A 27,702-nucleotide genomic window follows, 5' to 3' on the forward strand; every position below is an offset into this window, starting at 1 on the left:
CGCCCTTGTTATCGGAACGCCACCACGGAACTGCCGGAGGACCGAGAGGCCAGGGGTCCCGCGGGCCCCGGCCACAGCGCCCACCGCCTCCCAGGACAAGGGTTGCGGGAGGCGGCGCCGCGGCACCCGCTCAGCGGAAAGGCGAGCTGCGCCCCGGGCGGGGCCGGGCTATTGCGCCTGCGCGGGGGTGCCGCGCGCAGTCACGCGCCGCCGGCCGCTTCCGGCGCGCCGCGAGGGCCGCCGGGACGGGTCCTCCTGGCGTTCCGTGGTGTGCCGCCGCTGCCGCCCCTGCCGCCACCGGACCGCTGCCGCGCCGACGCCGGTGTCCCTGCTGGCTTCCTCGGGCTCCCCGGGGCCTGACCCCCGGGGCCCTCGGCAGGCGCCGGTCGAGAGGCTGAGGAGCGAGCCAGTGCTCCGGCAGTCTCCACGACCCTGCGTCGCGATTCCGCTGCGGGGACCGCGAGGGGTGGTCGCGACTCCGCGCCGAGTGTCGCCGGGCCGGGCCGGGGCTCCCCCAGCCCCCGGGATGCGTGCGCGAGCCCTCGCCTCCTCTTCCTCGTCGCCGCTGTCAGGACCGGAGCCGCCTCTCGCCGGCAGCGGGGAGCGCGAGCGCGCCGGCCAGCCCCCTCGACGCGCCCCGGGGCCGGGGGCCTCCGGGAATGTGAGCCGCGCGACCCGCGCCCTCCTCCGGGTAAGTCCCTCCCGCCCGCCCGGGCCGGCCGCGCCGCCGCGGCTCCCGGCTCCGCGACCCGCTCCCCCAGCCGTGGAGCCGGGCCAGCCCGCCTCCGGGGCCTCGCCTCGCAGTCCGTACCGTCGGCGCGTCCCAGCCCGGGCTTCCCCAAGGCCAGTGGCCCGCGGAGGAGCTGTCAACCCCCTCCTCCCCCCCTCGGGGGGTTCCGGGCGGGATCCGACGGGACGGTGGGGGTGTGCCTCGTATTTCACGTGCTGCTCCTCTTTGTTTTGCAGATGAGAAAATTAAGAGGGGTAAGTGGATGGCTGAAGGTTTTAGGATTTCGTGGTGGAGCTGCTTGTGTATGCAGCGGTAGAGCCTAAATCATTACACCGAGCATCGCTCTGCCCTTCAGAGCCCTGCTTTTTAACCTTCACAGTAGTCTGCCTTTCTTCATATTGCTGCACTGAGGCCTAGGGTCTCAAAAGATACTTGTGAAGCCAAATCTCAGGCTACTCCCTGCCTGCCTCCACCCCAACGTAGTTGTAATGACTTTGGTTTTAAACCTTACATGTCATTCTAAACTGGTGGTCTTCTTGAAGTTACTGCTTTCTCTATAGGCTTTCAAGGGCTAGGAAGTCAATTATTGACTTAACTCCAGCTTCCCTAACCCTTTGGCCTTTTGTTTACCCAGCCAAGTTGTGGACTGTTCTCTTCCTGGGTTGGCACAATGGCAGTTAGAATGCAGATTTTTTTTGTGTGTGTGTGAGGTTTTAGGGGAGGGGGAAATAAGAGAATTCAGAGATGACACAGAGCTATAAAGGACCTTAGGAATAATACGTTCTCAACCTGGATAAAATCTTTAGAATTAGAGTTGAAATACTGTGTCAACATTTTCAAAGGGAGGGTTTTTAGCGTTCACCACATCATTAAAAGGATTGTTGCATCTCAGAACTTGGCCACTGAGTTTATCCTCAGATTAGAAACAGCTGAAATTTAGGATGTGGAATACACACAGAAATCACATGGTGAGAATTTAGACTTGAATCCAGGTCTTCAGAGTTCACTTAAAATTCTGTTTCTCATTATCTTTGGCTACCTTATCATTTGTAGAGTGAGTTGTAAATGAAATACAGCTGAGCTTTGTACTGTACCCATTAGTCCCGTGTTTATGATAAGAACTTTCTAGAATCCTCAATATCCTGACAGATTTTAAGAAGCAATCATATTTCTCTCATAAAATTCAGATGGATTCTGAGAACTTTTTTTCCTTCAAGGATTGAAGTTGGTAAGACTCTACCTTAGTACTTCACTAGTAGTGATTCAGGTTTTTACCTAGGCATGAAAGTTGCTAGTGGATTTTCTGTATTTTAGGCCAGCCCCAGAGAGCTAGTGTTGGTATGACTGGTTACAGTTTGGACTGTTGTCCAATGAAACAGTTTAGTCCTGAAGTCACACTAGCCCTATTTCAAGTGTCTAGCAACGACATGTGTATAGTGGCTACTACCTTGAGCAGCCTAGAATCTTTCTCTCCTAGTTTCTTTTTTTTTTTCTCTCCTAGTTTCTTTCTTATTCAGTAAATATTATTGAATAGTTTTAATGGAAAGGATTGCAAGTTGAGATAAGTAGCAATGTTGGCATTATGAGAAAGAGCCAGGGAGTTGCATTTTTAAAATTAAAATCAAGTCTACATTTAAGCCTGGTAGTCTTGGGCAGGTTGTTAAATATCTCCCCCCAGATAGTTGTATTTAATTTGTGTAGCACAAGTAGAGTTTGTCTATTAAATCCTTTTGAGTCTTGTCTCAATGAGATGTGTGTGTGTGTGTGTGTGTGTGTGTGTGTGTGTGTGTGTGTGTGTGTGTGTGGAGGGGGGAGTGGGGAGGAGGAGAAGACTAACAGTTAAAAGATCTACCCTCAAGTCACACAAGCTAGCAAGAGTGTAAAGAAATGTTTTTTTCCCTGATCCTGGGGCTTGAACTCAGGGCCTGGGCACTGCCCTTGAGTCTCTACCACTTGAGCTACAGCTCCACTTTTGGCTTTTTCTGATTATGTGGTACAGAGGAATTGAACCCAGGGCTTCATGCATGCTAGGCAAGTTACTCTACCGCTAAGCCACATTCCTAGCCCCAAGAAATCTCTTGTATTGGTTCTTACTGAATGTTTGAATGGATGACTATGGTGGTAAAACATAAGGGAGGGGCCAGAACTTTTAACTACTAGCTGGTATTCTTATTGCCTGTTTAATATGGGTCCTTGTTATGTGAGACTGATACTCTCTGAGGTGATGGATTATTGTATCCCATGAGTGAATGTAAATGAAAAGGCTGTCTGAGCCAGTGCCTAATCAGAAGAATCACCTGAGGCATTTATTAAGCATTCAGATTTTCATTTTCAGTGGGTGTTTTTAACATCATTTGAGGGCCTTATAAAATGATCAGTCCAAGCAGGCAGCTGAAAGCAGCCATCAAGAAACATCCAAGGTGATTAACACAGTGTCTGTCTTATCATGTATCAAATGACTTTGTGGGCCTTCTGTGGGCCAGATCTTTCCTGCCTCTCCTAGAGATTGATTCAGAGGACTGAGTAGAGCCTTGGAATCTGGATGTTTATCAAGTCCCTGTGTGCTTCTTAGGATCTTGAATTTAGGAAATAGCTAACTAAGCCTTAAAGTCCAACAGAGGTAAGGGATTATTTGATCTGGAAGCTGTTGGCCCTTGTAGGATGGATTCTTAAAATACTATGTTTGATTTTCCTCTAGCCATGGATGCATCATATGATGGTACTGAGGTAACTGTCCTGATGGAGGAAATTGAGGAAGCCTACTGTTATACTTCCCCTGGACCACCCAAGAAGAAGAAAAAATACAAAATACATGGAGAAAAGGCTAAGAAACCCAGGTTAGCCAATTTTTTTGGTGGTTGCTGGTATTTATGAACAAGCTACTTAAAGAGCTATGTTGGAGAAGACTTCTGAGATTCATTGAGAAAGAGTTCAATTTTCTTAAGTCTGAATGGGCATTGGGGTGGAGGAGAGGGAGATGGGCAATGGAAAGTGGTGGGATTTATGCCAGCATGTGTCATTCTTGTTACAGTTTCATTCTATTTCCTGGCTGTCATAGGAAATTACACCATTCAGAGTAGAATCTATACGCAAAAATACATTATTTTTGGTATTGTTTAAATATTTAAGGTGACATTAATAAAATTACAAAGTTGTAAATACTGCCATTGCTATCTATAGAAAATACCTAGATTGCAATTTTAATCTCCCTCTTAACTATGAACACTGCAGGCGTCTGGGTAACTTTGATCATTCTACTGCTTTTCTCTCAGCCTGGAGGAGGTGCTTTTTACTTATTAAATGACCGAAGACTATGTAAAGGAGCAAAAAAATGTAACTGGTAGCCAGCTTGGGTAATCATTTCCCTTAGTAACCTTGTCCTGGGAGAGGAATAATAGCATGCTGTATCTTTCTTTGGCTCTATTGGCTTTTAAGGCAATATATTCCTAGATATATATCCAATATATATCCTAGTGGTCTAGATGAATCTTTGCTTCTAAGTGTTTAAAAGGAGCACAGCTGTCTTTACCAAACACCATCTAGGCTATCACAAATAATCTTTGCTTGACCTCTAGTCCCTATTTAGGTAAATGCATTGAATCAAGAAGTTGGATTTTATATAAACTTGTTGATTGCCCAGCCCCTAACATTATAGTATGTGCTGGTTGAGTAAGGGAAGAAATTTATTGCTTCCTCAGATCTGCTTATCTTCTCTACTACTATGACATCTACTTGAAAGTGCAGCAAGAGCTTCCCCACCTCCCACAGTCTGAGATCAATAAAAAGATTAGTGAGAGTTGGAGGCTTCTCAGCGTGGCCGAGAGGAGTTACTACTTGGAGAAAGCCAAATTAGAAAAAGAAGGTTTGGATCCTGTAAGTAATTATACCCCCTGTTCTTTTCTTGGGAAGATTTTTATCATTTTACTTTACTTGAGCCTGCCATTATCTGCTTCCATTTTGATGATTTTATGAACTCTGTTGTTCTCTTTGATTGCAACAGTATATAGAGCTGGCATTTTGTAAGTTCTGTGCAGTGAATCTTACTTTACTTTTTGGACTAAATTTTAGTATAATGGAGCTCCTAATTCTCATGGCTAGTTAGTAGCATTTCCTTTTAATATAATAACTTCTGTAAACATTTCCCTTATACTGTGTTTTCATATTATAAAACTCAGTGTAACTTTGTATTACACTGACTGGTATCTTTATAATGTAATCAGGAATTAGGCTTACAGTTAAGATATAGCAGTTTTGTGTAATGTCAGAGTCTTTCTTAATGCTGTTGGTTGTAAATCATGCTAGAAGCAAAAAAAAAAAGGCAAGATTAAAGTTAGAGATGATGGCAGAGTCTGAGACTGAGCTCTTAAATGTGCATTTTAAGAATTAATAAGGAAATAGTTAGATTTATGTCTGCCATTTTATTAGTTCTAGTTCCCATGACAAAATACAGTGATGGTAAACTGGTGATTATTGTTCATTCGTCTTTTGTTTTGTTTTTGTGGCAATACTAGGGCTAGAACTCAGGGCCTCAAGTTCTTGCATGGCTTTTTCTTTCAAACTGAAATTCTTGTTACTGCAAGCTGAATTCTTTTAACTTGAACTCCTCTTTTCAATTTAAATAATTGTCTCAAAATTGTTTTTGATAATGTAGAGAAAAGTTGTTACTTTTGGAAAGTAACAACCACATTATAGCAGAATGTGCTTTATTTTCCCTCCTTGGAGTCCAATTTGTAACTGCCATTTAGATTACATTATCCTTACTAGCTTGACATTCCACTGCCTTAAAAGAGCTTTGTGTAACCTTCACTCTTGAAGATGCACCTCTCTATTCCCTCCTCTAGATGATTTATTTAAAATGAGTTTGAGAATCTCTGTAGAAGAAGTAAAGTCTTAAGAAAATATACCTATTCTCTTTGGTGTCTGCATTATAAAATCAACACTATTAGGAATTGGGAGTATAACTCAATGGCAGAGAACACTTGAGGTTTTCAACCCCTAGAGCCCTACCCTTTCCTATCAGCAGCCATTTTGTCAGAGATAAAATGCTGTCTAATCCTAGAATTATTTGGATTTTAAAACTTTGGAATTAATCATGTGCAATGATTCTTCCTTTCTCCTGTCCTTATTTATATTTACCCATCTCTACTACTACAGCCAAGATGATGACTGAAGTAGCTCTGATAACTCTTCTAAATGAGTGACCTTAATAGAAGTATCATTTAACTTTTTTTTCCAAATATTTCTTTATTGAGATTACATAAATTTCACAATACTGTGGCATACTTAGCTATAAGTCACAGACACCTTATCTTCATCATTATCTTAGTCTTGGTTTCCTCATATGTAAAAACACTTAAAACTATTCATAATTTTTAAAATAGATGATAGAAATCTCTCAGCTGAGTTCTTAACACATTGGCTTGGTCCATAAATGTTGTTGTTAAGTAGATTAAATTAATAATAAGAAAAGTTAGCATTTATTGAACACCTGGAAAGTTCCAACGTCTGAGTGAAGCTTAATGTGCTATATTTGTCCTTCCCCAGATTTCCTGGAGAGTGAAGGTGTATGTCTTGGGAAAGGTGTATGTCTTGGGAGCCTGTTGGCACCCCTGGGGCAAGCTATTCCTTGGTGGCTCTTCAGATCTCCTGCCAAATATGGGGCCTATGGTTCTGTGTTACTCCTTCCAGTCTGCAAAACTAGTGTTATCCTGACTATCCAAGTTTTTCTGTTCTTGGGTTAAGTCCAGACCTTCCTTTGTATGTGCCACCATTTAGTCTTGTTCCTCTAATCTATCTGCTTCAAAGGGTGGTCTAAGAATGCAGTTCTCCATTACTTCAATAAAGGACTCAAGTCAGTTTCTTTTATCTCTAAGTGTTGCCTTTGTGCCCTAAGTAGTCTCATTGACTTCTTACTTTTGATTTCACTAACTTTTTATAATTGACTTGAGTGCTCTTTTTAAAAGATCCTTAATCTTTTGGGGGATGACTTCCCATTTAAGTTGAAATTTTTCAAACAAAAATGCTTTTTCTTGGTGCTAATTAGTTGTACAGGGCTGAATTTCTAGTAGTTGGTCTTGGTCTTTGGAATACCTGATGTGAAATCTAGATCTTTACAATTTACTAATTTTGTGGTTAGGAAATTTAACTCATACCTGTTAGCTTTAATTTTCTTATGTGTTAAATGGGAATAGTGTTAAATGGGAATAATAGTAATAGTGTTGTTTTTAAAGACAAACTTAGATCATGAGTTTAAAAGCATTTTCTAAACGTGTAAGGTACTGTATCAGTGCTAATACCCATTTATCCTTAATATATTCAGGACCTTATCTGATAGCCCTTTGGTAAATACTCTGGATCAGAGTCTTCTCAGTTTTATGATCTGTTTGTCCCCTTCTTTTTTTTTTTTTTTTTGTCGGTCGTGAGGCTTGAACTCTGGGCTTGGGCACTATTGCTCAGCTCTTCAGCTCAAGGTGAGCGCTTTACCAGTTTTCTGGTGGTTTATTGGAGATAAGAGTCTCACAGACTTTCCTGCCTGGACTGGCTTTGAACCGTGATCCTCAGATCTCAGCCTCCTGAGTAGCTAGGATTACAGGCGTGTGCCACCGGTGCCCGGCTTGTCCCCTTCTTTTTTATTTTGTTCTAGTTTTGTTTTTGTTTTGTGCTAGTCCTGGGGTTTGAACTCAGAGCCTGAGCTCTGTCCCTAAGCTTTTTTCTTCAAGGCTAGCACTCTGCTATTTGAGTCACAGTTGCTTTTTGGTGTTTAATGGGAGATGAGTCTCATGGACTTTCCTGCATGGTCTGGCTTTGAACCATGATCCTCAGATCTCAGCCTCCTAAGCAGGAGTTATCAGCACCCAGCTTGTTTCAGTTTCTGAAACAGAGTCTTGTTATGTAGCCCAGGCTAACATTGCCCTTTACTTCCTATCCATGTATTGGGATCACAGACATGTACTACCATTCTTGACTCATCATTCTATGTCAGTCTTCAAGAAACAGATGAATTCAGAATCCTGACTTACTGCCTTCAACTCCCAACTTGCTTTTGGGATTTTTAATGAACATTATCTGCTGCTTAAATTGTACTTTGGAATCCTACAATACCAAAGGTTGAAGGGAACTCATGCATTTCTAGAGTCTTCTTCCTTTTATAAATGTGACAGTTGAGGTCACAAGAAGGGAATGCATTTGCTCAAGACTATACCAGGCCTGGTGTTCCAGGACATAGTTTTAATGCCAAGATAAGTGTTCTGTTCATAGTTCAATCCATGTTATCTGTTTCCTGTGTGATTGAACAAGTAAGGTACATTCATTTAAATGAAAATAATGTTGATGGAGGCCGACCCTGTCTGTTAGCTCAAGAAAGTGTAGCCTGAAATTGGATGCTGTTGTCTCACACCTGTAATCCTAACTACTCAGGAGGTTGAGATCTGAGAGGATTGGAATCTGAAGCCAGTCCGAGCAGTAAACAGTTAACCACTAAAAAGTCTGAAGTAGAGTTGTGGTTTGAGTAATAGCTTTCTAGCCTTGACTAAAAAAGCTAAGGGACAGCACTCAGGCTCTGAGTTGAAGCCTCAGTACCAATACAAAAAAAAAAAAAAAAAAGTGCAGTCTTTTTGGTTATTTTGCAGGGGAAAAAAATGAGCTGATTAGTGTGTATCTGTCTGACCATAGCCCATTTGCTTCTCTCTCTCTTCTGGCTTCGTCATCCTCAGAACTCTAAGCTCTCTGCACTGACTGCTGTGGTTCCAGACATTCCTGGTTTCCGCAAGATCCTACCCCGCTCGGATTATATCATCATCCCCAAGAGCAGCCTACAGGAGGACCGGAGCTGCCCTCAGATAGAGCTATGTATGGCTCAGAACCAGATACCCCCTAAAGGACTTCCTCTTCCGTCCAACACTGTCCCAGAGACAGTTTCCAGTCATGCAAGCATGGCAGAGCAGTGCTTGGCTGTGGAGGCATTGGCTGAAGAGGTGGGAGCCCTTGCTCAGCCAGGTGGTGTACAGGAGATTGCCACCTCAGAGATCCTCAGCCAGGATATGCTTCTGGAGGAGGCTTCCTTGGAGGTAGGGGAGAGCCATCAGCCTTACCAGACAAGCTTGGTAATTGAAGAGACCCTATTGAATGGCTCACCAGACTTTACCCCTGGAAGCCTGGCTATGCCCCACCCCCAAATTGGGGAGAGCGTGTCAGTGGTAACAGTTGTGAGGGTAAGTGGCTTTGGTACTAACGTCTTTTGCTTTACTTGGAGTTACTAACAAGGCAGCCAGCATCACCATGTAGTAATTTTGGAGCCGTGGTCATTTAAAGTGCTGGTATAGCACTTATACTGGCAGTAATTTATCGAGTGCTTCTGACTCTGGGACTTGCTAAAGTTCTCGTCAGTTTCTTTGCTCTGCTCAGCCTACATTTCTATCACCTAAGATGGTACATGAAATAAATAAGTGGAAACAGTATTTAGGTTATCTATAAGGCAAACCCAGGACTTGTCAGGCTATTAACACCATTGTGTTCAAGTCAGTTTCAACAAACAGTTCTTGAATTGTGTATGAAAAACATTCAAAGGAATTCCTGGGCATAGAAAGACAATCAAACTCAGGTTGATAACAGTAACTGAGAAAGACAAGGGAAATCTGTCACACACATACACACTCTCTCTCTCTCTCTCTCTCTCTCTCTCTCTCTCTCTCTCTCTCTCTCTCTCTCTCTCTCTCTCTCTCTCTCTCAAAGGAATTCCTGGGCATAGAAAGACAATCAAACTCAGGTTGATAACAGTAACTGAGAAAGAAAAGGGAAATCTGTCACACACACACTCACGCACGCGCGCCGCGCAACTTTTATCCTGATGGAATAGTTGCCTCGGAAATGAGTATCAAGGCCAGAGCTCTAACACTTTGAGCCACAGTGCCTCTTCCAGTTTTCTGATGGTTAATTGTAGATAAGAGTCTCACAGATTTTCCTGTCCAGGCTGGTTTTGAACCATGATCCTCCGATCTCAGCCTCTTGAGTAGCTAGGATTACAAGTGTGAGCTACTAGCCTAGATGAGAGTCTTTTGGCTCAGCCTTAAGTGACACAACATGCTCTGGGTGGGTAAAGAAAGAAGGTACCCCTACAAAGAAGTCCTTCACAGGTCTAGTCCTTTTTATTATTGTTTTGATGCTGTTTATGAAAAAGGAGTATAATTACAATGAGTTAGGTACTTTAAGAACATCTGCCAAGGTCAGAAGAATTCAATTCTTTTTATGTGATCTTGGACATCTTAAGTCTCCCAGAATTCTAGGGGTTTTTTAAGCTATAAATTGAGGATAGCACATTTTCTCTTGTAGTTTTATCTTTCTTTAGTCTGTTTTGAGATAACCAGACTTCTTTCTTTTGATAAGCAGTTTGGATAAGCATATTGTCTGTGATACTGGACTAGACTGACTGTTCCAAGTGTGTGGGTGGCCTTGGTGTTCTGCACTGTTTCAGTGACACTATCTTTTTCATTTCCCACAGGATTCCAGTGAAGGTAGCTCCTCTGCACCAGCTGCTCAGTTCATCATGGTGCCTCTACCTGCCTACTCAGTAGTGGAGAATCCCAGCTCTATCAAACTGGTTAGTACATGGGGAATAGAAGGCTGAAGCTAGCAAAGACCTTAGTTATTTCATGTATGTTTACAAATTGTGCTTGTATAGTGGAGCTTCCACTAAGCCACGAATCTCCCTCAAGTCATATAAAACTTCTCTTGAAGTTGGTTTCCCTGAAATAGGTTCCATGAATTTTATTAAATTCTTGGAAGCATATATGAGTTTGAAAAAGTAAAGAGTCTCTGATCCAATTAGATACTGTGATTGTACAGATTAGAAAATAGATCCAAAGAAGAGAAAGTACTTCAAGGTCTCTTAAGCTGTAAACCAGAACCAGGATTTTGGTTTCTTTAATCTCGGTATGGATGTTTTTTCTATCATAGGCTACAGCATCTGAGCTGAGATTTACCTCTAAATGTCTTTTTGGTTAGTTATAAATGGTATGTAAAGTACTTCTCAGTATTTGCTCCTGACTAGTATTTTGTAATACAGTTGAGTGTGTGTGTGTGTGTGTGTGTGTGTGTGTGTGTGTGTGTGTGTGTGTGTGTGTGTGTGTGTGTGTGTGTGTGTGTGTGTGTGTGTGTGTGTGTGTGTGTGTGTGTGTGTGTGTGTGTGTGTGTGTGTGTGGTGGGGCTTGAACTCTGGGCCTGTATTCTAACACTTGAGTCCTGACCCTAGCCCTGTTTGTTTTCATTGAAACATTTTTGCTACCATCGTCCTATTTTACTTTCTCTTGTACCAGGGATGACAGGAACCCACCACCAGGCCCAGCTTAATGGTTTAGTTGAGAGTCTTGTTAATGTTGCTTAATACATTGACTAGCCAGGTATGTTACCACAGATCAACATTCATAACCCTGTTTTTAAGTTTGTGTGTGTGTGTGTATACGTGTGCACACTGGTCTTGGGGATTGAACTTAGGGCCTGGGCACTAGTACAATATGCCATTGCTCCCCGTCTTCCTTTGTACATAGGTTACTCTTTGTAATAACTATCAGGACACCTTTTCTGGCAAGCAATGGACTAGGAGATATTCCTAGAGTTTGGGCCTCTTTCTTTTTTTTTTTTTTTTTTTTTAAATTTAATTTAATTTTATTTTTTTGTGAACGTACTGTACAGAGGGGTTACAATTACATGGGCAGGATATGGGGCTCTTTCAACAACCTCTGCCCTGTCTGGCCTGGAGTTACCCCTTCCCATAACCCATTATAACAAGGCTTCAGAGAATGCCACTCATATGCTGAGTCACAGAGTACATGGAAGAGAATGAGAGCCTACTTTGCTGAGTGGTGGATGCCAGGTCTTTAGATAGCAATTATCTCAAACTCATTATTTGCATCAATCTATAGAAAAAAGGGAAGGAGGGCTCATTGCTCAACCGCTGCAAATTCTTAATGGTGATGCATATTGGGGAGCAGTGACACCATTTGCTCTGTGGTGGACTTTACCATTGGACCTACCCAAGCCTCTCCTTGGGGAGGTTCTGCATAGTCTTCAAGTTGCACCTCTTCAAACTCTTGCTTCAACTTTGTAGGTCCCACAGGTCTGAGTGGCCTCAGCAACAGGGGTCTAGGAGGCTGCCAGCATCTTCTCCTGGCATACTGTGTCCTCACTTGCAGGACATAACAGCAGCTCCTTCAGCTCCTCCTCCTTCCTCCACTTCTGGGAAAGCCAGCCTACACACTTATCTTTCTCCTGATACAGATCATCTAGGACTTCTATGTGTTCTTTATAGAAAACTATGGACTCTTCAATGGTGATGATGTGTTCTGACAGCTGGCTGCCTCAATGTTGAGGTCATCCACTTGATTCTGGTAGTCTGCCTTGTCTGACAGGTTGCAGATGAAGCAGAGATTTTCAGCTTCTGGGGCACCTGTGTGTCCTGTCCGTCTCCCCAGAGGGGAAGAGGCCTGGCACTCCAGCTTTCTCTAGCACTAGGCTGCCAGGTGGCCAGGCAACCACAACAGGCTTGCTGCTTCTGCAGCTGCCAGCTGAGCTTCACCTTTCTTTGATTCAGTAATGGATAGTGCTTCTAGGTAAAAATCCCACATTGATTTGTAGGTTGTTTAGATCCTCTGGGACAGTCACATCACGGGTAATTGCCCTTTTACTCCTTCCTACTGTTTTTGTTTTTGTCAGTTGTGAGGCTTGAACTCTGGGCCTGGGTGCTGTCCCTGAGCTCTTTGGCTCAAGGTGAGGCTAATTGGAGATATGAGTCTCTCAGACTTTCCTGCCAGGGCTGGCTTTGAACCATGATCCTCAAATCTCATCCTCCTGAGTAGCTAGGATTATAGACATGAGCCACCAGCATCTGGTCCTTTTCTACTTCTTTGCTAAGGGCTTCACCTTTCCCAGGGAAGGTCAGGAAGCTCAACTGGGCCCACAGCTGTTTGTTCTCATGCCTTGTTGCTTCCAGACACTTCAGTCAGAGTGTCTTGTAACTTTTGAGGTACTGTCAGGCTCTCCAGTTTGGTGTGCACCTGCTCTTTCTTCAACTGTTCCAGCAGCTAGGTCTGCCTCAGCAGGTGCTGCTGCAGGGCCTCCTTCTCTGAGGTCAGCTGCTGACTAGAGGCCATGTGCTAGTGGTTCTCAGCTCCTGCAGATTCTGAGCTGCTTGGCTCTTTAACTCATTCATCTCTTTCTGTTCTTCTGACTTCTCCTCCAGCTGATCTAGCTTCTGCTGATGTTTCTTCACCTGCTGTTCTGAGGGTAGGATGCTGGTAAGCTCCTCCTCCTCACTGCTCAGCCTGTGGAAAGCAACCTGCCTCTAGACCAGCTGATCTTTCAGCTCTCGATTTTGCATCAGTGTGCATCTCATGGTCTCATGTTCTGTTGTCTCGAGGATCTTGTGCTGATCCTCAGCATGCTGATCCCATTGCTCAGTCTTCTTCTCCAGCATCCACAGCCACTGCTGCTGCCCCAGGTTCTGGAGACTGAGGCTCTGGTTCTCCTCCCCCTGGATGTGAATTTGTGTCTCCAGGTACTTGAGCTCCTTCTGCACCTGGAAGACCTGGGCCTGCAGCTGTTGCTCAGCCTGAGATGACCCTTCAGGGAGCTGCAGGGGCAGCATCTCTTGACAGCTGCTTTCTCAGTCCTACCAAGTTGGTCTCTATGTCCAACACCTGCCTCATCCCTTGCTCTCTCTCCTCTTTCAGTTGGCTCATCTGCTCTAGGAGGTGTCTCTCTCCAGCTTTAGTTCTGTCCCTAACTCTTTCATGTTGTCTGGTTGTCTTTTCAACTCTGCCTGCTCTCCTAGTGCTTGTTGAGACTTGTGAATTTTGATCTTCACGTCAGCCTTCTGTGTCAGGAGCACTTCCAGCCTCTCCTGCAGCTCAATGTTGTCTTCCTCCAGGTCTTTATAGCTTTTGGCCTTTGCCTGGAGCTGCATGCAGCTCCATGTCATTCAGGGCTTCAATGCACTCTAGGTTGTTTTTGTTGGTCTTATTCTGCATGGTGGAGACTGCAGACAATGTCATCTCTAGCTCTGTGTTGCACTGCTGTGAAGCTAGCTAGCAAGCAGCTAGCAAGACCTTTGTGTTCCAGTTCTCTTTCATTGGCCACCTGTTACATGTGGGCCAGGGGAGATTGTAAATCTAATTTTTCTGACACCAGCATCTGTATTGCTAGCTTGTGGAGTTCCAGCTCTGTTTTCAGTGCTTCCTGCACACAGATCATCATCTCATTCTCTTTCCTCTGTTGATCCTGCAGGTCTTTCTTTTCATGTTTCAGTTGTTGGATCTCTCTCACTGCAGAGCTGCTGGTTTTTTTGTATTCTGTTGGAATCCAGGGCAAGCGCCAGGTGTTGGCTGCACCTTTCCAGATCCTCTGTGTTATTGAGACCTGTGACCCTCTTGACCCTGGCAGCTCTGACTGTGTCCAAAGGTGGGGGAGGCTCAGGGTCTGTGTGGTCTTTGGCCGCACCCTCAATTGAATTACAGTCCCCAGTGGTGTTATCTTAGAGTCACCTCCTTTATAGCTTTCCTCTTTTTCTGGGATTGTGCAGGTCCATCAGGTCAATTCCTCTGCTGGAATTCTTGCTAGTTTCTTTCCTGCAGCTAATGTTGTTTTTTTGTCTTGTTTTGTTTTTGTCTTGTTTGCTCAGACATACCAGCACTAGGACAGGGAAGAAGTGTGTGCATGGTGGGGTGGTTGTGTGTGTGTGTGTGTGTGTGTGTGTGTGTGTGTGTGTGTGTGTGTGTGGTGTGTGTGTGTGGTGTGTGTGTGTGTGTGGTGGTGTGTGTGTGTGTGTGTGTGTGTGTGTGTGTGTGTGTGTGTGTGTGTGTGGCATGGGAGGCACATTCCTAGGTTCTCTAAAATTACCTCTATTCTTGAAATCACTACCAGTTAACTACTTGTACTGTATCTCCAAAACCACCTCAATTCTCTATCACCACTCAGCACCTCTATCTCACTCAACTGCTGCTAGTGGTGTAACAAGCAGACGGTTATACCAGTGCTACTAGACAGCATGCAATGTGTGTGTGGCCTTTGAGTTCCATTGGTCAGAGAGGAACATGAAAAAGGGGGCTTCCTTCTCCTACAGCCCCATCCCCCATATAACCCTGTTCAGTTTACTCTTGCTAGTTAGATATGTAGTTTTAGAAGTCATATTTTTGTTTTCCCTAATTCAACTGTTATCAACAATTTCCAGCAGGTATTCTACTGCCCTTCAGGAAGTAGCAACAAGAAACATATCTGTTCATGTCATTGTCTTCATGCAGAATTAGGGCTATTGTTCTGACCATATTAACTACTGAGGTTCATAATGGCCTTGATATAACCTGCTTTTCTGGTCATTGTGGCACTGGGGCCTCAGGGACATTACGAGTCCAGAGCTCCTCTCCATTGACCATTCTGTACAGTTAGGCCATGCACAACACAGCAGGTATCCCACACACTGGCTGGTGATTTCAGAGGATTGAAAAACATTCATGGGAGGAATGACATTGAGCATTCCTTGCTGCTGATGTCCAGGAGTATGCCCACACAGCACAGAAAGAATAACAGGCAAATAATTGGAAACAAACATCCAAATGATGTTCAGTGTGTTCCGAATCCATGTTCTGGGGCAGCCCTCAAGCAGTTCAGAGCCCTTGGACAGCTACTTCAGCACTGGAATGATTGGTTGTCCTTCAATGAATAGTTGAAATGACTGGTGAGTTCGTTTTGTTGCCCAGCTTTTTCTTTCAGTTAAAAACTCATGCTGGTTGTGGTAGCACACACTTGAAGTTCTCTCCGCTCAAATCACTTCTTTAGATTTAAGTGTTGTCTCCAGAATTCCACTGTGAAATGTGTGTTACTAGGACCTGGGGTGTCAGAACCTCCTCAGTCCCTCAACTAATATCTTTTTCCAAAATTTTAACAAGTAGGTTGTCTCTATTCAAGCTGTGTTTGATTTCAGTTTTTTTCTTAGCACTTTGGATATAAAAGCAGTTTTTCATTTTACGTTATGAATAGTGACATGTGGATACCTTACAGTCTTTTCAAATACTAAGTGCTAGTCTTTTCTGGTAAATGTTTTCTCCAACAAAATAACACAATTTCAAGAAATGGTAAATGCCATTATATTCTTCCAAATTCCAATAATGTTAGTACTTACAACCATACTCATTATTTCACCATTTATTAAGATTTCTTTTTAAATGTTTACAAAATTTCCTGGTGTTTAAAAACAACATGATAGCATTGAACTACAAAATTAACTTTGGGAATATAGGGAAGTGCTTTTCTAATTTTAAGATCTTACTTTTAAATTGGTTAAAAAATATGGCAAAGTATTTTGAGAGATGGGGGAAAAAAAGAACTTCCAGTTGTGATAACCTTCTAGTTGGAGGGTTTAAGGCATTTGTAGCACTGGGATGAACTAAGCAAACTCGACCATCTAACCTCCACAAACAAAAGAGTTTATGTGTGTGTACATGAGCGAGTATGGGTACCTGTACTGGGGCTTGAACTCAGATGCTGTCCCTTAGCTTTTTCACTTGAGGCTGGCACTCTGCCACTGGATCTAGAGCTTTGCTTCTGGTTTTTTGGTAGTTAATGGGAGATCGTCATGGACTTTCCTTCCTGAGCTGACTTGGCTCCATGATTCTCAGAGCTCAGCCTTCTGAGTAGCTAGGGTTACAGGCATTCACCAATGGTACCCAACAATAATATATATTTTCGACTTAATCACAATCTGTCTGAGCTCCAAAAACTGTTACAGATAAATAATATATTCTTTAGTGTTTTTTGTTCATTCCAAATGGAGCTAACCCAGGCTCCTGGGCTCAAGCAGCCCTCCTGCTCCAGTCCCCTGATTAGCTAGGATTACAGACATACCACTGTCCCTAGCTAATCAGTATATTCTTGGGGTAGGAAAGCTGTAGTATTTTAAAACAGAACAGCCAGTAGAGCTTGATTCATGAGAAACTGCTTATTTTGTGAGCCCTTGTACTCTTGGAAATGACTCATGTTATAGTCCAAAAATTGTGTGAAGGCTAATATAATGCTTGGGACTGAAACATCAGCCTTGAGCTCTATGTAACATTTTATTTTCTAAAGTCAGTTCTATAGCCTATTGCTTAGCAGTATTTTCCAGTTCATGGTAGTTCATTTAGAGCACTAAGTTAAATTATTATTCTGCTTTCAGGAAATATTTCAGAAAATAGTGCATTTGGCCATGGTCTCAGAAATGATTAAAGATACTTTTTATCCTACTAATAAGTGAGTTATAAACCTTAGAATCTTTAGAATTTACTATATGTGTGTATCCTCACTTCTGCTTCATTTGTTTTCAAGACACTCCTGTAAAGTAGGAAGAACAAGTGCTTTTACAGAAGAAACCTAGGGCTCAAGAATTCAGATGACTTATTCTCAGGTCCTTCACTGTGTTGGTGACAGGCAGAGTTAACATTCAGTACCTTTACTCTCTTCTTGGTATCACACCACTTTGCACTCACTCATCCTTGACTTGGTACCACTGTGATTACCTGCTTTTCATAGGCTTCCTGGCAGAGGGAGCTAGGGACAGATTCAGAGTTAAATGAACATTTGTAAAGGACAGAGCAAATCTGACAGGGAAATGTTTTCTTTCTTACATTAGTCTAGGATGTGGATTGAAGCTAAAAAATGGAGTTTCTATTTGTAGCTAAGATGTATTGATTCATTGTAATACATTTTGTTCAAAGGGAGATCCCTTCAAACATCCAGGGACCTGATTTCTGCTCTTGGATTTCCCTCTTTTTTAAGTTTAATTTTTTTTGTTTATGGGTCTATTTGTATATCTCTGGGTCCTTAGTCTTGTCCTCTCTGATTTTTAACTAAAAAAGAAAAAGATTAAGCAGATTGTGTGTGTGTCTGTGTCTGTCTGTCTTGCACTCAAGATCTAGGTACTAGGCACTATACCTGAGTTTTTTGTTCAAAGTTAGTGCTCTACCACTGAATCATGGCTCTACTTGGCTTTTTTTCGGAGGTTAATTGGAGGTAACCATCTCCTTGGGCTGGCTTTTTGAACCACAATTCCCAGGTCTCAGCCCCTCCATAAACTAGAGTTACAGACTTGAGCACTAGCATAGCTTTTTCTTCTTTAAGCATTCAGATCTAGAGAGACTTAACTAGGTAGCAGAAGAAATCTTGGACCAAGATTTCTAGGTATAGATCTGTCCTTGATTCACTATATGGTTTGAGGCAGAACATTTATTCTCAGTCCAAGTGTTAATAAGAATTACTTAGTAGCATTTTTGAAAGTATTAAACAAAATACAAGGATATATTATGTGATACCTTGGCTCAATATCAACCATAACTGCCTTTCTTTTTTCTAATACCTAACTAACTTTGGGCAGCTGTCTTTTCCTCTTTTGAATTTAGTTTCTTTATTTCTAAAAGTGCACTTGTACCTTAGCATCATGTACCTTTACTTGTACCTTTATAATTCTAACCTTTCCTGTTAAACCTAGAATGGCTATTCTGCATTCTGGTAGCCTGATAATGTGTCTGTCATTGTCAACAGGGTCTCATGTTGGGTTGTGGTCTTGATTCTGATACACTTTTTTTTTCAAACAGACTACTACATATACCCGCCGGGGCCATGGGACATGTACCAGCCCAGGTTGCTCTTTTACATATGTCACCAGGCACAAACCACCTAAGTGCCCTACCTGTGGCAACTTCCTAGGAGGGAAGTGGATTCCAAAGGTAAGATACATTGGCCGTTGCCTGACAGAGTATGCTTCCTGTTTCCCTTGGAAACGGATGACTTTTTAAAGAGGGCTTGAATTCAGGGTCTCATGCTTTCACTTGGCTTTCTTGCTCACCACTGGCATGCTACCATTTAAGCCATGCCTACAGTCCTGCATTTTCTGGTTTGTTGGAGGTGTCTCAGCTTCCTGAATAACTTGGATTACAGTCATAAACCACTGGAGCAGAAGAAAATATTTTTTGTCTATGTGTGTGCCAATCCTGGGGCTTGAACTTAGGGCCTTAGCTTTTTTACTCAAGGTTAGCATTCTTCCACTTGAGCCTCAGCTCCATTTCCATTTCTTTTTGGTAGTTAATTGGAGATAAGAGCCTCATGGACTTGTGTGCCCAAACTGGCTTCAAGCCCAATCCTCAAATCTCAGTCTTCTGAGAAGCTAGGATTACAGGTATGAGCTATTGTGACTCTACAAATAATGATTTTCATTTTAAATAGTTTGTTTAAAAGGAAGAAAAATAGAATAAAATGTTTCCCATAATCTTACACTATCCAAATAAAAGCCATGACCAATTAGATTTTATTGTATTTTTGTAATTTTATTTTTTTATTTTTTATTTTTATTTATTTTTTATTGTGAAAATACTGTACAGAGAGGTTACAATTACATGGGCAAGATAATGAGTACATTTCTTATCAAGCATTGTACCTCCTCCTTTGCTTCCCCTTCCCATCTCTTCCCATCCTCCTCCTGCCCCCTGTAACTGGTCGTGGGGCCTGAACTCTGGGCCTGGGCGCTGTCCCTCAGCTCTTCAGCTCAAGGCTAGCACTCTACCACTTGAGCCACAGCGCCACTTCCAGCTTTTTTCTTTTTGCTTATGTGGTGCTGAGGAATCGAACCCAGGGCCTCATGCATGCAAGGCAAGCACTCTACCACTGAGCCACCTTCCCAGCCCCCCCCTGTAATTTTTTTCTATAAATAAATTCTGTATCTTCCTCCCCCTCCACATCTCCCTATTTATTTATATTTTTTTCTGGTCCTGGGGCTTGAACTCAAGGCCTGGGTACTGTCTCTGAGCTTCTGCTCAAGGCCAGCTCTCTACCACTTGAACTGCAGTGCCATTTCTGGACTTTTCTGAAGAGTTTATTGGAGATGTGAATCTCATAGACTTTATTGCCCTGGCTGGCTTCAAACCATGATTCTAGATCTCAGCCTTCTGAATAGGTGGTATTATTGGTGTGAGTCATTGGTGCCTGGCCCCCTTATTTCTTAATTCATTCATTCATTCATTATTTATTTATTTTTGTGGTCCTGGGGCTTGAACTCTGGGCTTGGGTACTGTTCCTGCGCTCTTCAGCTCAAGGCAAGTGCTCTACCACTTGAGCCACAGTGCCACTTCCGGTTTTCAAGTGGTTTATTGGAGATAAGAGTCTCAGGGACTTTCCGGCCCGGACTGGCTTTGCACCATGATCCTCAGATCTCAGCCTCCTGAGTAGCTAGGATTACAGGCGTGAGCCCCGGGCGCCCGGCCTCCCTCCCTTTTTTAAAGGAAAAATATTCATTTATTTGTAGTACTAAGGATTGTAAACAGGGCCTTGCAGATGCCAGGCAAACATTCTCACTGAGCTCCATCTTCATTTGTGTCTTTGTTTTCTCATGTAACTTACTGTGCTATAAAATATTTTTCGCACATATTATCTTCAATTGCTTCATAATTATCCATGAATCACTATTTATCAGAAACATCCTGTTATTATACTCACTTCCTGATAGGACTGAGTATTTAACAATCTACTTCCTACACTGTTTAGGTATTACTCGATCCATAGCATGACTATAAATCTTTTCATTCCTTTGCTTAAAATTCTTTTGTTCTTTACAGCTACTAAAAGTAGATACCTTTAACTCAGTGTAATAATAGTCTTATTGTAACTTTATGATGTATATTCCTTCCTTGTTCCTTTCCTTGTTCCTTTTCTTTGTACTGTAACCCAACTGGTTGATTACGTGTGAAATGCATAAATAATGATGAGTCTTGGCTTCTTGTAAATGTGCATTCTTCCATGGAACATCCCATTTCATGAGGGAAGAATGAGTGCCTTTCATGCTTTACTTGCCTTTAATATTTTTATGAAGCAGTTATCACTATTGAACAGTCTTTGTTCATGTCATTGTGAGAATCTTAATGACACTTGCATCTGCTATAGCTTTTTTTTTGGGGGGGGGGGTCCGGTCATGGGGCTTGAACTCAGGGCCTGAGTGCTGTCCCTCAGCTCTTGAGCTCAAGGCTAGCGCTCTACCACTTGAGCCACAGTGCCACTTCCAGCTTTTTTTCTTTTTGCTTATGTGGTGCTGGGGAATCGAACCCAGGGCCTCAGGCATGCAAGGCAAGCGCTCTACCACTGAGCCACTTTCCCAGCCCTCTGCTATAGCTTTTATCCATAGAAGATGCACAGTAAACAAATGAGAGCATTAGCGTTCAATTTAGCATGTGTTGGCTAACTTGTACATTTGGTACTAACTAGATAAATGTATATATATATACATATATATATATATATATATATATACACACACACACACACATATATATAGTTGCTATATGTCTTTTATGACTTCAAATTTTAGGACAAAATGAATGAAATAGACAATTCTCAAATAGTTCAGAGAGACGAGACAAAAGACTGGAATAGAGAGTTCGTTTGTTTTTTACAAGCAACAGTCTTTCAGGATCAATGGCAAAAAAGGTAAAAAAGGAAAAAGAAGGTATTGTAGTAGAAAGACCTCTACTCAGGCAGGCAAGCCCACCTAGTCATCTGGAGTGTCAGAGACCACCACAACAGTTGTTAGCAAAGAAGCAGCTTTATTGAGAAAGTTCCTACACTGACCACCAGGGCCACGGCACAGGTTCTGGAGTTGATACTGCAACCCTGAACGGCCCACAAATGTAGAGTTTTTAAAGGCAAAAATCCATGCAGTCAAGCCTAGTCTCATGCAGGTGACTAATCGGTTCGCAACACACACAAAGGATTGCAGTCACGTTAGGCCACACACAGGTAGCCAGTGGAGTTAGTCTGTCTTATAGTAGTTGTTTAAACTATCCCATTATTTTGGTTTGAATTGGCGAGCAAATTTGGTCGGCAAAAGGTGGGGTTCGCATTTTGGCAGGCAGAAGGCAGGGAGAAGGCAGGGTTGCTCCAGTAAAGCAGGTGCTGTTGCCAGTTGAGCAAGATTACAATTTATCTGCTTTACTGTTCAGTCTTTAACTGAACAATCAAGGGTGGGTTAGGTTGTTAAGGAAGGGGGACCAGACAGATGCATTTTTTTCATTCTGGGAACTAGGCCTATCCAGTCTAAAATCCCTAAAACAAAGGCAAAGCTCAAAATGCAATCATGCCAGCTTGGGCTCCATCTCAGGGTCCATTTCAGTATTGTTTTTGTGAAAGTTGGCTCAGGCAAGGATTGTGATTGTATTGTGTGTAAGTATGCATTGTTCATTGAAATAATCATCAAGAGAAAAGGAGCTGAATGCCAGTGACTCACACCTATAACCTTAGGATTATACTCAGGAGGCTGAGGATCATAGTTCAAAGCCAGCCTGAACAGAGAAAATTTTGAGATTCCATCTCAAACAGCAAAATATAAAACTGGAGGTATAGTTCAAGTGGTAAAGTGCTAATCATAATTGGAAAAGGCCAAATGAGAGCCCAAGGCCCTGAATTCAAGTCATAGTATTAGCACAAAAAATACACATAAAAAGAGGAGAAAGGCTATGGAGGCTGAGTCTGTGATTGTTTTGGGGTCTGTGGTGAGGCAGCACATCATAATAGGATAGCTGTGTAAAACTGCTCATCTCATGACTAAAAAGTGAAAGGGAGAGGAAGGGACTGGGCTCTCACCTCCCTATGAGAGCATGCCAGTGATCTAAAACCTCCCATTAGATTCCATCTTCTACAGGCCCCACCACCTTGCAGAGGTATCATTTTAAGGAATAAGCCTTAAACCACATGGACTTTGGGAAGATGCCTAATATAGCCAAACAGCAATAATTAATATGATTCTGGAGTTTGCTTCTGCAGTATAAACTCTTTATTTTCCTAGATTTTAGCTTTGTAACCTTGAACAGATCATTTCATGTCTCTGTTCCTTGACTTAGGTTTTTTCTCATCTGTAAGTGGAAGTTAGTTCCTACTCATTAGGATTTGGAGAGTTCAAGAAACTACTCCACCCATGGAGAGTGAGTATAGTAGTTTCTCATGCTTGTCAAATTCTCAGTAAATGTTTCCTGGTTACTATTATAATTGACATTAATGCAGTAGCTCTGTTATTGCTATACATGGGTCAGGACAGATCTAGTGCTAATGTCTCAGGTTTTGTTTCAATTTTGTTTTTTTTTGGGGGGGGGAGGGTCTGGTCGTGGGGACTGAACTCTGGGCCTGGGTGCTGTCCCTCAGTTCTTCAGCTCAAGGCTAGCACTCTACCACTTGAGCCACAGTGCCACTTCCAGCTTTTTTCTTTTTTCTTATGTGGTGCTGAGGAATCGAACCCAGGGCCTCATGCATGCAAGGCAAGCGTTCTACCACTGAGCTATCTTCCCAGCCCTTGTCTCAATTTTTCCTCCAAGCATTAGAAGGAGTGGGTGTGTATTTAACAAGATAGTCAATGAAAATTTTCCCCACCTCAAAAATGACCATCTTAACTACATCACAAAAGCTTATCGAACACCCAACAAGCAAGATCCCAGGAGAAACACTTCTAGGCACATAATAGTAAAAATGATGGATCTGAATAATAAGGAAACAATCCTGCATGCAGCCAAAATGAAGAAGGAGCTATACTACAACGGGAAAAAAATTAGAATCACTGCAGATCTCTCCACACAAACAATGAATGCAAGAAAAGCCTGGGAAAGCACCATACGAGCCCTGAGAGCCAATAACTGCCAACCCAGACTGATATACCCGGCAAAGCTAGCATTCACATTCGATGGAGAACTGAAAACTTTTAATAGCAAAGAAAAACTAAATGAATACATAAACATTAAGCCAGCATTACAAAGAATTCTAAGAGGGGGGACACAACCTGAAGAAAGCAACCAGGAACTGGGACCTGCCCCAAACAGGCATTACTCAAAGTCTAACTGAGCAAGCACAGGAGGAAAGGAAAGAAGAAAAACTTAGGAAAACGGAATGGCAGGGACAACAATGCATCTCTCTATACTTTCTCTTAATATAAATGGGCTGAATTCGCCAATTAAAAGAAAACGAACTGAGGACTGGATCAGAAAACAAGACCCATCCATCTGTTGCCTTCAGGAGACCCACCTCTCAGCCAAACATACAAACAAACTCAGAGTGAAGGGGTGGAAAAGGATCTACCAATCAAATTCCCCCAATAAGAAAGCAGGTGTAGCTATCCTGATATCTGACAAAATAAACTTTTCATTAAAATCAGTACAGAAAGACAAGGACGGACACTACATATTAATAAAGGGAACAATCCAAGAGGAGGATATAACCATCATCAACTTATATGCCCCAAATATCGGTGCACCCAGATATGTTAAACAAATGCTCTCAAACTTACAGAATAAAATAGATCCCAATACGATAATACTAGGAGACTTTAACACACCACTCTCACCAAAGGACAGGTCTACCAACCAGAGGATTGGCAAAGAAGCTACCGAATTAAGTGAGGCCATACTTCAAGCGGAATTAACTGACATCTACCGAGTATTTCACCCTAAAACAACACAGTACACATTCTTCTCAGCAGCTCATGGAACTTTCTCCAAAATAGACCATATCATAGTTCATTCAAGGAACTTAAGCAAATACAAAGGGATCGACATAATCCCCTGTATCCTATCTGACCACAGTGGAATCAAGCTAGCTCTCAATAACAAAGCATACCGCAGAAATTTCTCTAATACATGGAAATTGAACAGCACACTCCTTAACAAGGCCTGGGTAACAGAAGAGATCAGAGAAGAAATAAAGCATTTCCTACAACTCAATGAAAATGAAAACACCACACAAAGAAACTTGTGGGACACAGCAAAAGCAGTCCTGAGGGGCAAATTTATTGCCCTCAGTGCCCACATCAAGAGAATGGAGACAGACCAAGTAAATAATCTCATGTTGCAACTAAAACAGCTAGAAAAACAAGAAAAAATGGGACCTAAAGCTACTAGACGAAGCCAGATAACCAAATTGAGAGCAGAGATTAACCAATTAGAAAATCAGAAAACCATAACCAAAATAAACCAAAAAAAAGCTGGTTCTTTGAAAAAATAAACAAAATTGATGGCAAGATTAATTAAAAAAAGAAGAGAGGAAACCCATATTAATAGGATTAGGGATGCCACGGGAAACATCACAACACGTACCCAAGATATCCAAACAATTCTAACAGACTACTTTCAAAAGCTATACTCTCTAAAGGAAGAAAATCTGGCAGAAATGGATGCATTTTTAGAGAAATACAAGTTACCCAAACTGAGCAAAGAAGAAGTTAACCAATTAAATAAGCCAATATCCTATAATGAGATACAGGAAGCTATCAAAAGTCTTCCAACAAAAAAAAGCCCAGGACCAGATGGATTCACAGCAGAATTCTATAAGACCTTTAAAGAAGAACTAATACCCATACTCCTCAAGCTCTTCAGAGAAACAGAGAAGGAGGGAGCTATCCCAAACTCATTCTACGAAGCCAATATCACACTCATCCCCAAACCAGGCAAAGACCCAACCAAAAAGGAGAATTACAGGCCAATCTCCTTGATGAACACAGATGCAAAGATCCTTAACAAGATTCTAGCTAACAGAATCCAGAAACACATAAAAAAAATAATACACTATGATCAGGTAGGCTTCATCCCAGAGACACAGGGATGGTTTAACATACGTAAGTCAATAAATGTAATCCAGCATATCAATAGAGCCAAGGTCAAGAATCACATGATTATCGCCACAGATGCAGAAAAGGCCTTTGATAAAATTCAACATTCATTCATGCTAAAAGCTCTGGAGAAGGAACATTTCTAAAAACAATAAAAGCCATTTATGACAGACCAATAGCCAATATTATACTTAATGGGGAAAAGCTACAACCAATCCTCCTAAAAACAGGAACAAGGCAAGGATGTCCACTGTCTCCACTCCTCTTCAACATAGTCCTAGAACCCTTAGCCAGGGCAATAAGGCAAGAAAAAGACATTAAAGGGATCCGCATAGGGAAAGAAGAAGTGAAACTATCCCTTTTTGCAGACGACATGATACTATACCTCCACGATCCCAAAAACTCCATCCCCAAACTTTTAGAAATCATAAGTCACTTCGGCAAAATAGCAGGATACAAAATAAACCCACAAAAATCAGTTGCCTTCCTATACACTGATAACGCACAGGAAGAGAGGGAAATAAAGGGAGCAACCCCATTCACAATAACCTCCCAAAAAATAAAATATTTAGGAATTAACCTAACCAAAGATGTAAAAGAACTATTTAATGAGAACTATAAAAGTTAAAGAAAGAAATTGCAGAAGACACTAGGAAATGGAAAGACCTCCCATGCTCCTGGATAGGCCGACTTAATATAGTAAAGATGGTGATACTTCCAAAACTAATATACAAATTCAATGCAATTCCTATTAAAATCCCAATGACGTACATCACTGAAATACAGAAAACAGTCCAAAAATTTATATGGAACAACAAAAGACCTAGAATAGCCAAAACAATTCTAGGGGATAAAGACAATATGGGAGGGCTATCCATGCCGAACTTCAAACTCTACTACAGAGCTATAATCACAAAGACAGCATGGTACTGGCACAAAAACAGACCCGAAGACCAATGGAACAGAATAGAAGATCCAGATATAAATCCACAGGCCTACAGCCAGCTGATATTCGATAAAGGAGCCAAAGACATACAATGGAAGAAACACAGCCTCTTCAACCGCTGGTGCTGGGAAAACTGGGCAGCCACATGCAGAAAACTAAAAGTGGACCCCAGCCTATCACCATGCACCAACATCAACTCAAAATGGATTAAAGACCTTAACATTAAACCTGAATCTCTGAAACTACTGCAGGACAGAGTAGGAGAGACACTTGAACTAATAGGCACAGGAAGGAACTTCCTGAACAGAGTCCCAGGGTCACAACAAGTTGGAGAGAGACTCGACAAATGGGACTACCTTAAAATAAAAAGCTTCTGCACAGCTAAATCTATCGCAACTAAGCTAGAAAGACAACCAACTAATTGGGAAAAAATATTTACCAGCAATATATCAGACAAGGGGTTAACATCCTGTATATACAGGGAACTCAAGAAACTAATCCCTCCCAAACCTAACAAACCAATTACTAAATGGGCAAGGGAACTAAAGAGGGACTTCTCAAATGAAGAAATAAAAATGGCAAACACATGAGGAAATGTTCATCATCCCTGGTGGTGAAGGAAATGCAAATAAAGACAACCCTGAGATACCACCTTACCCCAGTCAGAATGTCCCACATCCACAAATCAGCCAACGACAAATGCTGGAGGGGATGTGGAGAAAGAGGAACCCTATTACACTGCTGGTGGGAATGTACACTTATACAACCACTTTGGAAAGCAGTCTGGAGGGTCCTTAGAAAGCTAAAGATTGACCTCCCTTACGACCCAGTCATACCACTTCTAGGCATCTACCCTGAACAACAGGAACCAATATACAAGGACACGTGTACCTCCATGTTTATTGCAGCACTGTTCGCAATAGCTAGGATATGGAAACAACCTAGGTGCCCCACCACAGATGAATGGATCCAAAAATTGTGGTATCTATACACAATGGAATATTATGCAGCCATTAGAAATGACAAAATAATGGCATTTGCAGCGAAATGGATGGAGCTAGAAGGAATCATGTTGAGCGAGGTAAGCCAAGAACGAAGAGACAAACGGTACATGGTCTCCCTGATAAGTGGATGCTAAATCCAAAATGTTAGGTGATACGACAAAACTAACAGGACTTAAGAAACAAAGAACTCCCGCTCATCTGGTTGAACCACTACTAAATATCCTCATGCTGCTGATCACAAATATGGTATATAACATGTGAACAGTTATATATTACAGACTGTGGTAGACAATTTGCTCCAGGGAAGTTAGAATGAACTTGTGACTTTGAAATTATGTAATCATTTAATCACAATCAAAAAAAAAAAAAAAAAGAA

General features: G+C 42.2%; 1 protein-coding gene across 3 annotated transcripts in view; it reads left to right on the forward strand.

Annotated features, from left to right (window-relative positions):
• Positions 1 to 399: 399 nt before the first annotated feature.
• Hmgxb3 (HMG-box containing 3) overlaps positions 400 to 27,702 on the forward strand; it is a 62,681-nt gene continuing 35,378 nt past the window's right edge. For 2 of the 3 annotated variants that reach the window (XM_042692210.1, XM_042692209.1), the window contains exons 1-6: positions 610 to 691; positions 3,429 to 3,567; positions 4,429 to 4,603; positions 8,443 to 8,940; positions 10,227 to 10,325; positions 18,343 to 18,474. In XM_042692210.1, the coding sequence (XP_042548144.1) occupies positions 3,431 to 3,567; positions 4,429 to 4,603; positions 8,443 to 8,940; positions 10,227 to 10,325; positions 18,343 to 18,474 (1,041 nt within the window). In that variant the 5' untranslated portion in view covers positions 610 to 691; positions 3,429 to 3,430. Of the gene's footprint in view, positions 692 to 3,428; positions 3,568 to 4,428; positions 4,604 to 8,442; positions 8,941 to 10,226; positions 10,326 to 18,342; positions 18,475 to 27,702 lie in introns of all 3 variants that reach the window. The other variant, XM_042692211.1, reaches the window with a different exon arrangement.

Source organism: Dipodomys spectabilis, unplaced genomic scaffold, assembly GCF_019054845.1.
Source record: "Dipodomys spectabilis isolate Male_0828 unplaced genomic scaffold, ASM1905484v1 ptg000147l, whole genome shotgun sequence".
Lineage (NCBI taxonomy): Eukaryota > Metazoa > Chordata > Mammalia > Rodentia > Heteromyidae > Dipodomys > Dipodomys spectabilis.